We start from the raw sequence: 14,671 nt of genomic DNA on the forward strand, positions 1-14,671 counted from the left end.
CTGTTGGCAGATGCTGCGTAGAACATATTTGGCGTACACATCCAAGCTGGCAGTCTCTATGGATACAGATCGGCCTCCTGCCTTGTTTGTCGCCAAATCTTCCTCTGTGATGTCTTCAGTGCCTGCAGGCAGTGAGAAGCCAGAACCTTGCAACTCTGCATCACCTGGGAAAAGGAGAATCATTATTATAAGACTCTGATATTATTGCAGATTATGTACTTTTGAATAGAGCAATTAGGCTTGAATTAGGGTTTCAAGTAGCTGCAGTTTCTAAACCAATGACCTTGAGGTAGAAACAAATTTGACTGCAACCATATACTATATATTCTATGTAGTAAAATGAACCACAACTTCCAATAGGTATTTTTTTTTAACTTCCCTTCAATTAGTGTTTCAAAAGAATGAATCCAGAATATATGGAAGGTAAAAGAACTCCTCCTCCCCGCCCCCACAGAAACTCCAAAGAGTTTTTTCTTTTAAAAATAATGCTCGTATTCTAAGTAGTACACAGTTCATTAACAATGCATTATAAGTAGATACATCACTGGAATATCTTAAAGTTACAGTAGGTCAACGTTTCAGGGCTTCCATGTCCTTTCCTCAGGACCACATTATGCAAAAGACATGTTTGCATAATGTGGTCTCAGGGAAAGGGCATGGAAGCCCTGAAACTATGACCTAGCAACTTTTAGATTACCCAGTAATGTATCTGCTAAAAATGCATTGTCAATGAACTTTGTACTTATTGGAATACAAGCACCATTTAAAAAAAACAAGTGGGGGGAAAAAAAAACATACTTGGATTGCCACCTTTTGTCTGTTTGAAAACCGGACTGTAATTATACATTAGGAAAGCACCCTGGTATTTGATTTTGGGTGGCTTAGTTTCGGAGATATGCTACGTTTCTGAGTGCCACCTTTACTCTGCATATCTATCTATCTATCTAGAACTTTCAAATCAGCACTCACATCTTTAAAAAAAGTCAATTTTAGGGGTGCAGCCCAGCAAAGAAGCCTTCCAGTTCCGGAAAAACATAGGACACAGCAAGAGGAGCACTAACCAATACAGCAAAGAGACTTTGGGGCAGATGTATTAACCTGGAGAAGGCATAAGGAAGTGATAAACCAGTGATACGTGCAAGGTGATAAAGGCACCAGCCAATAAGCTTCAATATGTAAATTAACAGTTAGGATCTGATTGGCTGGTGCCTTTATCACCTTGCACATATCACTTTATCACTTTTATCACTTTTTTTTTTTAAGGTTTATCACTTCCTTATGCCTTCTCCAGGTTAATACATCTGCCCCTTTATTCTTTATTGGTTACATCATCGGAAAACAGGTGCAAGCCGACGTTTTGGTCCAGTGTGGACATTTGTCAAGACAAAGCAAGCCCAGGGGATGTAGCCACATGTCACACACTGCCAGGGGCACTACTAAATAGAAACAACGGAAAGCCATGCAATCTGCGCTTCCGGCCTCCACCGGAAGTGCATGCGTTCCACACACAGGAAGTGTGCATTGGAAGTGCGTTCCAAAGGCTGAATACAGCTTAGCAACGCGCATTGGTGTTCCCTGGTTTAATTGTTTGCGTTTCAACAACCGGACATAGATATTCCAGCATCAAAGGAGCTAAATAGATAACACTGGGCACTATCATCAAATGACATACTGAATATGTGTATATACTGATTATTCACGATAAACGCCAGGTATCAAACAAGCATGGTAGTATAATTCATACATAGATACTGTACAGCGTTAGTCCGCTTTAAGGCCATTAGTGTGCCGCAGGCAGTGTGGGAAGCTTATACATAGTAATACATAAACAAAACCACAATACAGTTAAACCTGGGAACACCAATGTGCGTTGCTATCTATCTATATAGTCCATAGCACCCGGCGCTCCCATTAGAATGGCTGTAATAGCACCGGATGCCTCAATAAGCAATAGCATAAACAACCCAAAGGTGCGGCACTCCTGGCGACTTGGAAAAAACTTCACAGAAACAGCATATTGTGATAACGTTTCAATGCCTATTTAATGTGGCATTTTCATCAAGTAATACAGAGATAGATTTTATATATCTATATATATATATATATATACACACACACATATATATATATACACACATACATACACACACTATATATATATATGTGTATGTATGTATATAAATATACACACACACACATATATATATAATATATATATATACACACACACATTTTATATATATATATATATATATATATATATATATATATATATAGATATATATATATATATAGATATATATATATATATAGATATATATACATACACACACACACACACACACACACACATACATACTTATACGGTTACACTCTCTTTCCGTATATATGGTGCTTCCATAACAGGACAGGAATAGACAAAAATATGTAGTAGACAGCACTACTAATGAGATTCACAGGCAGGTCAGTTCAATTTAATTACTCAATCCCATCCTTGTTCTGGACCACAGAACTGGCAGGATGACTAGGAGTCTTTGAACGACCCTATAAGGACTGAGGTCACAGAGATTTAAGTATACTATACTATGCATGTTCTATGCTGATGCACAAGACACTTTATGTGTTTACCTTTTTAAATTCCTGTGGTAATTAAATGTAACTAACTTGCTCGTGAATCTGAGTTGGAGTGCCTTTTACTACATATTTATATATACACACACACACACATTATATATACTGTATATATACATAAAAACATATACACACACATATACATATATTAGCGATGAGCGGATTCGGTTTTACTCGGTTCTCAAAACGGCATCTTATTGGCTATCCAATAAGATGCCGTTTTGAGAACCGAGTAAAACCGAATCCGCTCATCGCTAATATATGTATATGTATATATATGTATATATATATATATATATATATATATATATATATACATACATACACACATATATATATATATATATATACACCTATATATATCTATAACTATCTATATATATATATCTATATATACATACATTACACACACACACATATACACAAAGTGGAGATACTCAGCAATCCAATTCTCAGAACAGGCTGGGAACAGCCCGATGCCTTCTCAAGCGAAAGCTTGCTGAATATAAACTTGTGAAGAAAGCGGTGTGCAAATAGATGGAATGAAAGATTTAAACAGTTGGGGTACTCCCAAAGAATTATCGAGGGATGTTTAAGATGAGCAAGACAGAAATTCTCCAGTGTTTCTAAAGGGAGAGAAGTAAACGGATGACCTCTGTAAGTCATTTTGACTAGGCCTCAAGCGAGGTGAGAAGTACAGTGAGGATGAAATGGCATATTTTGGCATCCAAACCGGTCTTTAAGGATGAAAAATTAGGGCACCTCATGATACCGTATCGCCGGGACTTAAAATGTGAAACAACTTCTAAATGAGCCCTACAAAGAAATCGAAGTGCTTATGGCTATATACGGCAAAACGTGTTGCTTTATACGTTCCGGATGAGTGACATGTCACACACATAGTGGGAAAGCCAATAAAATTCTGTACCCTTTAATTGACCAGTTGGCTTAAACGGTTTTGTTATTTGAGTGATATTATATAACTACTACTTTGAGCATGTAATATAATGATATATACCATTAGCGGGTGTAGTCTTGTGCCCAGTTTATTGTATATCTTGGTTTGCCATATAAAATAGTCCTCTATAATCATGTTTTGCTGATCATATTATGGATTTAAATAATTTATGCATTGTTGGTCTGTATCCATTGTATTATCGTGCTTCCAGTCCCTCCACTGGGAAATGCTTATGTGAAGGACTTTGTTCATGTTGGGGATATAGCTAATTGGGGATAAAATGGTGTTTTGTGTTTTTTTATATTGAATGTGCATGGAGACTACCTAGTAGGATTCGGTATGACATACAGATAGACAGGATGCTGGCGGTCAGAATCCTGACAGTCCCCCAGAAAGTACCCTAACCCTCCCCTGCCCCCTACCCTAACCCTCCCTTGTGGGTGCCTAACCCCAACCCTCCCCGGTGCCTAACCATCCCCTTCCTGTCCCTGCACCCTAACCCCCCTTTCTAATGCCTAAACCTAACACCCCCGCCCGCAGCAGGATGCAAGTGCGTCCCGCTAAAAGAACGTTCGGGATTCTCAGCGTCTGTATTTTGACGCCGAGTTCCTGAGCTCCATCAGGATTTTGATGCCGGCATTATGCCGCCGTTCGGGACTCCAGTGTCGGTATTTCAACAGGCGGCATTTTAACTACATCCCCCCAAGTGTGCGGTCATGATGCACATGTGATTTACTATAGTCATGTGATGTTCAGTGTGAAGAAGTGTGAGCATGCATACATACCTTGTTTTGTACATGGAACACAGATTTCTGGGATTTGATACATATGGCGCTTAAAGATTAACTGGTAAGGTGATGGTAGCGATGTAGCCACGCTCATTGTTATTAGTGGAGCAATCCCCACCCAGTGGTGAAGCTGTGTATTGCATGCTGTGGATCCTCTAGCGCAGGGGTGGGGAACCTCCGGCCCGCAGGCCGTATACGGCCCGCGGAGCCGTTTGGTCCGGCCCACCAGCTTGTGTCAGTGAGACACGCTGCCGCTCAGTCCGGCGGCAGCGTGTCTCAGCTGTCAGAACAGGGAGGAGAGCGCGGCTGTCGGGTGGGAGCGGCGGCGTGTAGTACTTCAAACCAGCCGCCGGTTCGAGAGCCAATCAGAGCTCGCGGACCGGCAGCCGCGGCTCCTGATTGGCTGCCGGTCCGCGAGCTCTGATTGGCTCACGGACCGGCAGCTGGTTTGAAGTACTACACGCCGCCGCTCCCACCCGACAGCCGCGCTCTCCTCCCTGTTCTGACAGCTGAGACACGCTGCCGCCGGACTGAGCGGCAGCGTGTCTCACTGACACAAGCTGGTGGGCCGGACCAAACGGCTCCGCGGGCCGTATACGGCCTGCGGGCCGGAGGTTCCCCACCCCTGCGCTAGAGGATCCACAGCATGCAATACACAGCTTCACCACTGGGTGGGGATTGCTCCACTAATAAAAATTAAAATACAATGCTGTACAGTAGCGGATGAATATGGAACTACAGAATACCGTACAATGTAGCAAGCCCAGACAAGCGACCCAGTAAACAAATACAGTAGTAGTTGTGTTTTTTTTAATACAGTAATACTGCAGGGAGGAGTACACAATCACTAACAGCTGGCACCCAGTGACAATATGCCTTAAAACTGTACGCTCCTCTGGTGCGCTATGAAAAATGATCTCTACATTAAGTAGAAATATGAAAACCACAGTTCACAGTTCTACACAGTACTTACAATCAGTGATAGAGTTGGGACACAAAGCACTATAAAAAAGCGCTAATCTTCAATTTCTGCAGTGTGCTCACACAATTCTAACTTGCCTTACAAATGAACGCTGGACCCCAGGATCACTGTATAAAGTGAGAACAAACTAAGAATGACAACACAGAAAAAGATCTGCTTGCAGTGAACCGATAGTGACTATTCGATGCACACAACCAGCAATACCTTAATTGCATCACTATACCTTATCCTGGTATACACCAACTCCTCCAACCTATAATACAAAAAGGGACAAGAGCACCCCTTAGTGTAAATAATAGGAATTTGAATTCCTTTTCTCGTAGTCCGTAGGTGATACTGGGATGGATTATTACCATAGGGTATAGATTTCCAGGAAAACACTGTAACATAGCATTTCCTATGCAGATACATCTGCAGTCTCACACTGAATATAGGCATGCCGCATATCATTGTAATCAGCAGAGTTTGCTTGTGCATCCTATTTGTAATAGTGATGCGTATAAGACGCACTTACAGCAAAAAAAGGCACACCCAACATTAGCAATGCTGCGGGGAACGGACCGCACATTTACGTCTGGCATCTTGCAATGCATGCACAATGTAACTGAAAGCCAAAACTTTAGTAAACACATCCCCTGAAGAGAGACAGAGCAAATTCCAACTTCGACGGTGGAGACTAATTTGCACTTAACTCTCATTCAGAAGTGGAACGACATCCAAATCATTCATAGGTGTTCTCATCATTGCTTGCAAGGATACAATCTTGTCCCTGGGGAGGAAAACTCACTGGGATGGTTGTCCCAACAGGGCTCCCAAGTGGAGCATCCTTTGAGACTGGGTCAGACTCGACTTGTGCCAATTTATGAGCCAGCTGGTGGGCTAAAGGACCTGAACAGTCAAGAGATGTTCCTGCAAGGAGTTTTGAGACCGAGCCTCAATCAGGAGATTGCCAGGTAAGTGATAATCCGTACACCTTAAAAGTGAGGCCGAACAGTAGCCAGCACCGGCACATCTGAAGGTACATAGGACTGAATTGGAAGCCTTGTTGGACACCCATCCCGGGTGGCAGCGGTGACCCACAGAGCAATGGTACTCTTAGAAGCCAGCCAACCTCGCTTTGGTGCATCAATCAATACCAATAAGGAATCTGTGCACCTAAAAGAAGAAGTACAGTCTAGATAAATATGTAGAGCATGAACAATGTCCGAAAGCACAATGAAGAAGCATCTGCGGGTAGTGACAGGCGTCCACATGCCTTAACCACCCAAGCGCTAGCCAAGATAGGCCGAAGCAATACTCCTGACCGCGTGAACATAGACTTTAGGGCGGCCTCGCTCTACCTGTCCATAAGATCTTTAAGCTTAACCGATTGAACCGTTGGGATAACAATCTGGTAAAAGAAGCGTCCACCTTTGGGGGTAATTCTCAAGGTTTTGGCTTCCTCCTGTGCAAAAGGCTAAAGATATTTGAGCCTGGAACTTCGTAACTGGCTTGAGCCAGGCCTCCTTTAATGTATCTCCGAAGTGTGAGAAAGTTGGTAACAGAGATACCAGTTTCTTTTAACATTTGAAGGAGGAGGCAGAAATGGTTTCAGAAGCTGGAGAATCCTGAAACTGTAAAATATGACTAATTGCATCAATTAATAGAGCAACACCAGAGCTAGATTGGGCATCCTCTTACCAGACCGAGGAATCCTCCCAACCAGGATCCACCTCTCACTCTTCCCGAGAAGATGCGGTAGACCCCGTAGTATCTCCTCGAAAGTCTAGAGGGGAACGCTTTCTAGTGGTTGTAGCCCCCACAGATGCTACCATCCTATTTAAAATGAAGCCATCTCTGAACGACACTTGCCCATATACGGGCCCATAATGGTTCCTCAGAGGAATCAAACAAAGGTTGTGGCTGAGCGCAGGGTAGTGAGTCACTAACCTGAGAATGGCATAGCTCTGCTATAGCTTCCGCCATAGACCTGGCCCACTCAGGCACCCCTGAATTGCCTGTAGAAGCTCCCAGCTGTGGGTGCATTAACGACCTGAAACACGCTGCACACTTCTTACTGCAAGCAAAACATGCAAAATAAACAGCCTGGCTAGCCCTTGGAAACTTTGCCTGGTTTCCCCGACATGATGCCAAAATACTGTGATGGTTTATAAAAATTTTAAACTGCCTATCCAGGAAAAGTGCAGCAGACACTGCCTACAATCTACCTAAAAGTGCAGGCAAGGTAGGATCCCAAAAGGCACTTATCAGAATTCAACAGAGATATTATAGTGAGAGAGTACCATTAAAGCTAAGTTACCAGTACAGTAAGCTAGTGATACTGAAGTGTGTATATACACTCATATGCGTGCGTGCAAAAATCCAAACAGTCCACTTCCTGGAACTTTCAGGGATAAACCAGAACACCTTTGCACATAGCCAAACACTTATTTAAATCATCCTGTTAGCAGCATAAACATATAGCAGCATGAATATAGTCAACGGCAGTCACCTGAGGAAGGAGACATGAAACAGCTGTTGGGACATGCTGAAATGCTGTAGCAAAGAGGGTTCAGAGCACAGCTCCCCGCACTGACTGTGACTTGCTGCAAGTATAGGATGTTTACCCTGAGTCAGGTTTTATATATATATATATATATATATATATATATATATATATATATATATATATATATATACATACATACATATATATATATATATATATACATACATACATACATATATATATATATATATATATATATATACATACACACTGCTCAAAAAAATAAAGGGAACACTAAAATAACACATCCTAGATCTGAATGAATGAAATATTCTTATTAAATACTTTGTTCTTTACATAGTTGAATGTCCTGACAACAAAATCACACAAAAATTATCAATGGAAATCAAATTTATTCACCCATGGAGGTCTGGATTTGGAGTCACACTCAAAATTAAAGTGGAAAAAAACATGATGTAATGTCCTTAAAACAAGTCAAAATGAGGCTCAGTAGTGTGTGTGGCCTCCACGTGCCTGTATGACCTCCCTACAACGCCTGGGCATGCTCCTGATGAGGTGGCGGATGGTCTCCTGAGGGATCTCCTCCCAGACCTGGTCTAAAGCATCCGCCAACTCCTGGACAGTCTGTGGTGCAACGTGGCGTTGGTGGATGGAGCGAGACATGATGTCCCAGATGTGCTCAATTGGATTCAGGTATGGAGAACGGGCGGGCCAGTCCATAGCATCAATGCCTTCGTCTTGCAGGAACTGCTGACACACTCCAGCCACATGAGGTCTAGCATTGTCTTGCATTAGGAGGAACCCAGGGCCAACCGCACCAGCATATGGTCTCACAAGGGGTCTGAGGATCTCATCTCGGTACCTAATGGCAGTCAGGCTACCTCTGGCGAGCACATGGAGGGCTGTGCGGCCCCCCAAAGAAATGCCACCCCACACCATTACTGACCCACTGCCAAACCGGTCACGCTGAAGGATGTTGCAGGCAGCAGAACGTTCTCCTTGGCATCTCCAGACTCGTCTGTTACATGTGCTCAGTAAAAACCTGCTTTCATCTGTGAAGAGCACAGGGCGCCAGTGGCGAATTTGCCAATCTTGGTGTTCTCTGGCAAATGCCAAACGTCCTGCATGGTGTTGGACTGTAAGCACAACCCCCACCGGTGGACGTCGGGCCCTCATACCACCCTCATGGAGTCTGTTTCTGATCGTTTGAGTAGACACATGCACATTTGTGGGCTTGCTGGAGGTCATTTTGCAGGGCTCTGGCAGTGCTTCTCCTGTTCCTCCTTGCACAAAGGCTGAGGTAGCGGTCCAGCTGCTGGGTTGTTGCCCTCCTATGGCCTCCTCCACGTCTCCTGATGTACTGGCCTGTCTCCTGGTAGCGCCTCCATGCTCTGGACACTACGCTGACAGACACAGCAAACCTTCTTGCCACAGCTCGCATTGATGTGCCATCCTGGATGAGCTGCACTACCTGTGCCACTTGTGTGGGTTGTAGACTCCGTCTCATGCTACCACTAGAGTGAAAGCACCGCCAGCTTTCAAAAGTGACCAAAACATCAGCCAGAAAGCATAGGAGCTGAGAAGCGGTCTGTGGTCACCACCTGCAGAACAACGCCTTTATTGGGGGTGTCTTGCTAATTGCCTATAATTTCCACCTGTTGTCTATTCCATTTGCACAACAGCATGTGAAATTGATTGTCAATCAGTGTTGCTTCCTAAGTGGACAGTTTGATTTCACAGAAGTGTGGCTGACTTGGAATTACATTGTGTTGTTTAAGTATTCCCTTTATTTTTTTGAGCAGTGTATATATACATACACAATATTATATAATAAGATTTTACTTACCGGTTAATCTATTTCTCGTAGTCCGTAGTGGATGCTGGGGACTCCGTAAGGACCATGGGGAATAGACTGGCTCCGCAGAAGACATGGGCACTTTAAGAAAGAATTTAGATTCTGGTGTGCTCTGGCTCCTCCCTCTATGTCCCTCCTCCAGACCTCAGTTAGAGAAACTGTGCCCGGAAGAGCTGACAGTACAAGGAAAGGATTTTGGAAATCCAAGGCAAGACTCATACCAGCCACACCAATCACACCGTATAACTTGTGATAAACTTACCCAGTCAACAGTATGAACAACAACAGAGCATCAGTTCAACCCTGTTGCAACAATATCATAGCCCTTATTGCAGCAATAACTATATACAAGTATTGCAGAAGAAGTCCGCACTTGGGACGGGCGCCCAGCATCCACTACGGACTACGAGAAATAGATTTACCGGTAAGTAAAATCTTATTTTCTCTAACGTCCTAGTGGATGCTGGGGACTCCGTAAGGACCATGGGGATTATACCAAAGCTCCCAAACGGGCGGGAGAGTGCGGATGACTCTGCAGCACCGATTGAGCAAACAATAGGTCCTCCTCAGCCAGGGTATCAAACTTGTAGAACTTTGCAAAAGTGTTTGAACCTGACGAAGTATCAGCTCGTCATAGTTGTAATGCCGAGACCCCCTCGGGCAGCCGCCCAAGAAGAGCCCACCTTCCTAGTGGAATGGGCTTTAACTGATTTTGGCAGCGGCACATCCAGCTAGCAATAGTTTGCTTTGAAGCAGGAGCACCCAGCTTGTTGGATGCATACAGGATAAACAGCGACTCCGTTTTCCTGACTCTAGCCGTTCTGGCTACATAAACCTTCAAAGCCCTGACCACATCCAGTAACTCGGAATCCTCCAAGTCACGAGTAGCCACAGGCACCACAATAGGTTGGTTCATATGAAAAGATGACACCACTTTTGGCAGAAATTGTGGACGGGTCCGCAATTCTGCTCTATCCATATGGAAAACCAGATAGGGGCTTTTATGTGACAAAGCCGCTAATTCTGACACACGCCTAGCCGAAGCCAAGGCTAATAGCATGACCACCTTCCACGTGAGATATTTTAACTCCACCGTTTTAAGTGGTTCAAACCAGTGTGATTTCAGGAAACTTAACACGTGAAGATCCCAAGGTGTCACTGGAGGCACAAAAAGAGGCTCAATATGCAGCACTCCCTTTACAAACGTCTGAACTTCTGGTAGAGAAGCCAACTCTTTTTGAAAGAAAATGGATAGGGCCGAAATCTGGACCTTAATGGAGCCCAATTTTAGGCCCAAATTCACTCCTGACTGTAGGAAGTGAAGGAAACGGGCCAGCTGGAATTCCTCTGTAGGAGCATTCCTGGCCTCACACCAAGAAACATATTTTCGCCATATACGGTGATAATGTTTAGCCGTCACGTCCTTCCTAGCCTTTATCAGCGTAGGAATGATCACGTCCGGAATGCCCTTTTCTGCTAGGATCCGGCGTTCAACCGCCATGCCGTCAAACGCAGCCGCGGTAAGTCTTGGAACAGACAGGGCCCCTGTTGCAACAGGTCCTGTCTTAGAGGAAGAGGCCACGGGTCCTCTGTGAGCATTTCTTGCAGATCCAGGTCCTTCGTGGCCAATCTGGAACAATGAGGATTGTTCTCACTCCTCTTTTTCTTATTATCCTCAGCACCTTGGGTATGAGAGGAAGAGGAGGAAATACATAGATCGACTGGAACACCCACGGTGTCACCAGGGCGTCTACTGCTATTGCTTGAGGGTCTCTTGACCTGGCGCAATACCTCTGTATTTTTTTGTTGAGGCGGGATGCCATCATGTCCACCTGTGGCAGTTCCCACCGATATGTGATCTGTGTGAAGACCTCCTGATGAAGTCCCCACTCTCCCGGGTGGAGGTCGTGTCTGCTGAGGAAGTCTGCTTCCCAGTTGTCCACTCCCGGGATGAACACTGCTTACAGAGCGCTTACGTGATTCTCAGCCCAGCGAAGTATTCTGGTGGCTTCTGCCATCGGCACTCTGCTCCTTGTGCCGCCTTGGCGGTTCACATGAGCCACTGCGGTGATGTTGTCTGACTGAATCAGAACCGGTTGGTCGCGAAGCAAGTGCTCCGCTTGACGTAGGGCGTTGTATACGGCCCTTAGTTCCAGGATGTTGATGTGAAGGCAAGTCTCTTGACTTGACCACAGACCTTGGAAATTTCTTCCCTGTGTGACTGCTCCCCACCCTCGGAGGCTAGCGTCCGTGGTCACCAGGACCCAGTCCTGAATTCCGAATCTGCGTCTCTCTAGAAGGTGAGAACTCTGCAGCCACCACAGGAGTGACACCCTGGCCCTGGGGGACAGGGTGATTAACCGATGCATCTGAAGATGTGATCCGGACCACTTGTCCAGTAAGTCCCATTGGAAGGTCCTCGCATGGAACCTGCCGAAGGGAATGTCCTCGTATGATGCCACCATCTTTCCCAGGACTCGAGTGCAGTGATGCACTGACACCTGTTTTGGTTTTAATAGATTCCTGACCAGTGTCATGAGCTCCTGAGCTCTCTCTATCGGGAGATAAACCCTTTTCTGGTCTGTGTCTAGAATCATGCCTAGGAAAGGCAGATGAGCCGTAGGAACCAACTGCGACTTTGGAATATTTAGAATCCAGCCGTGTTGCCGTTACACTTCCAGAGAAAGTGATACGCTGTTCAGCAACTGCTCTCTTGATCTCGCTTTTATGAGGAGATCGTCCAAGTACGGGATAATAGTGACACCTTGCTTCCGCAGGAGCACCATCATTTCCGCCATTACCTTGGTGAAGATTCTCGGGGCCGTGGAGAGACCAAACGGCAACATCTGAAATTGGTAATGACAATCCTGTACCACAAATCTGAGGTACGCCTGATGAGGTGGATAAATGGGGAAATTAAGGTATGCATCCTTTATGTCCAGAGACACCATAAAATCTCCCCCTTTCAGGCTTGCGATGACCGCTCTTAGCGATTCAATCTTGAACTTGAACCTTTTCAGGTATATGTTCAGGGATTTTAAATTCAATATGGGTCTGACCGAACCGTCCGGTTTCGAGACTACAACATGGTCGAATAATAACCCCCCCCCCCTTGTTGAAGGAGGGGAACCTTGACCACCACCTGTTGAAGATACAATTTGTGAATTGCAGTTAACACTATTTCCCTCTCGTGGGGGGAAGCCGGCAGGGCCGTCGGTGAGGGGGCATCTCCTCAAAGTCCAGCTTGTATCCCTGAGACACAATATCTATTGCCCAGGGATCCAACAGGGAGTGAACCCACTTGTGGCTGAAATAACGAAGACGTGCCCCCACCGGGCCTAGCTCCGCCTGTGGAGCCCCAGCGACATGCGGTGGATTTTGTAGAGGCCGGGGAGGACTTCTGTTCCTGGGAACTAGCTGTGTTGTGCAGCTTCTTTCCTCTGGCCCTGCCTCTGGCAAGAAAGGACGCACCTCGGACTTTGTTTCTTTGTGATCGAAAGGCTGCATTTGATAATGTCATGCTTTCCTAGGCTGTGCAGGAATATAAGGCAAAAGATCAGAATTACCAGCTATAGCTGTGGAGACCAGGTCCGAGATCCCTTCTCCACACAATCCTCAGCCTTCCATATGCCTCTTAAGTCGGCATCACCTGTCCATTGCATATTCTCAAGGACACGTCAAGCAGAAATCGACATAGCGTTGACTCTAGAACCCAGTAGACTAATGTCTCTTTTGGCATGTTTTATATATATATATATATATATATATATATATATCTTAAGACAGCATCTCTAATATATCTATCTATATATATCTATCTATATATCTATCTATCTATCTATATATATATACACACATACTAGGGTCTCAATCTCTGCTGATAAGGTACCTGTCCACGCTGCTACAGCGCTATAAACCCATGCCGACACAATCGCCGGTCTGAGTAGTGTACCAGAATGTGCACGCTATCTGCAGGATCCCTGAGGATAGCTGTTAAGTCAGGGCTACCTTTTGGGCAATCGTGACACCCTAGGGGAAGATTCCCATCGTATCCTGGCCCTAGTAGGGAAAGGATACTCCCTGAGAATTCTTTGTGGGAAACTGCAGTCTTTATTCCCCTTAAACATGTGTACCCTTGTGTCAGGGACAGATGAGTCATCAGTGATATGCAAATCATCTGTTATTACAATAATTATATATTGAATACTTTCCTGCCATTTTGGCTGTAACTTTGCATTATCGTAGTCGACACTGGAGTCAGACTCCGTGTCGATATCAGTGTCTATTATTTTGGATAGTGAGCATTGAGAGACTCTGAAGGTCTCTGCGACATAGGGACAGACATGGGTAGATTCCCTGTCTGTACTCTAATCTTTTGTGCAATAAATTCACCTTAGCACTTAATTACACATATCCAAACAGGTGTCGGCGTTGTCGACGGAGACACCCCTCACACACACATTTGCTCCATCTCCTCCTTAGGGGAGCCTTTTACCTCAGACATGTCGACACACCACACACTCAGGGAATGCTCATCTGAAGACAATTCCCCCACAAGGCCCTTTGGAGAGACAGAGAGAGAGTATGCCAGCACACACCCCAGCGCTATTAACCCAGGAATAACACAGTAACTTAATGTTAACCCAGTAGCTGCTGTTTATATTGATTTTTGCGCCTAATTATGTGCCCCCCCTCTCTTTTTACCCTCTTCTACCGTGTATCTGCAGGGGAGAGGCTGGGGAGCTTCCTCTCAGCTGTGCTGTGGAGAAAAAACATGGCGCTGGTGAGTGCTGAGGAAGAAGCCCCGCCCCCTCGACGGCGGGCTTCTGTCCCGCTTACATATTCATTTTCTTGGCGGGGGCTCATACATATATACAGTGCCCAACTGTATATATGTGTACTTTTGCCAAAAGAGGTCCATATGCTGCCCAGGGCGCCGCCCCCCCCC

At 45.0% G+C, this 14,671-nt stretch overlaps 1 protein-coding gene across 3 annotated transcripts in view; it reads right to left on the reverse strand.

The window, feature by feature from the left end:
• The window catches only part of MED12 (mediator complex subunit 12), a 272,752-nt gene that overhangs the window by 54,693 nt on the left and 203,388 nt on the right, over positions 1-14,671 (reverse strand). For all 3 annotated transcript variants that reach the window (XM_063937138.1, XM_063937137.1, XM_063937136.1), the window contains exon 26: positions 1-164. In XM_063937138.1, the coding sequence (XP_063793208.1) occupies positions 1-164 (164 nt within the window). The remainder of the gene's footprint in view (positions 165-14,671) is intronic.

This window comes from Pseudophryne corroboree, chromosome 8, assembly GCF_028390025.1.
Source record: "Pseudophryne corroboree isolate aPseCor3 chromosome 8, aPseCor3.hap2, whole genome shotgun sequence".
Taxonomy (NCBI): domain Eukaryota; kingdom Metazoa; phylum Chordata; class Amphibia; order Anura; family Myobatrachidae; genus Pseudophryne; species Pseudophryne corroboree.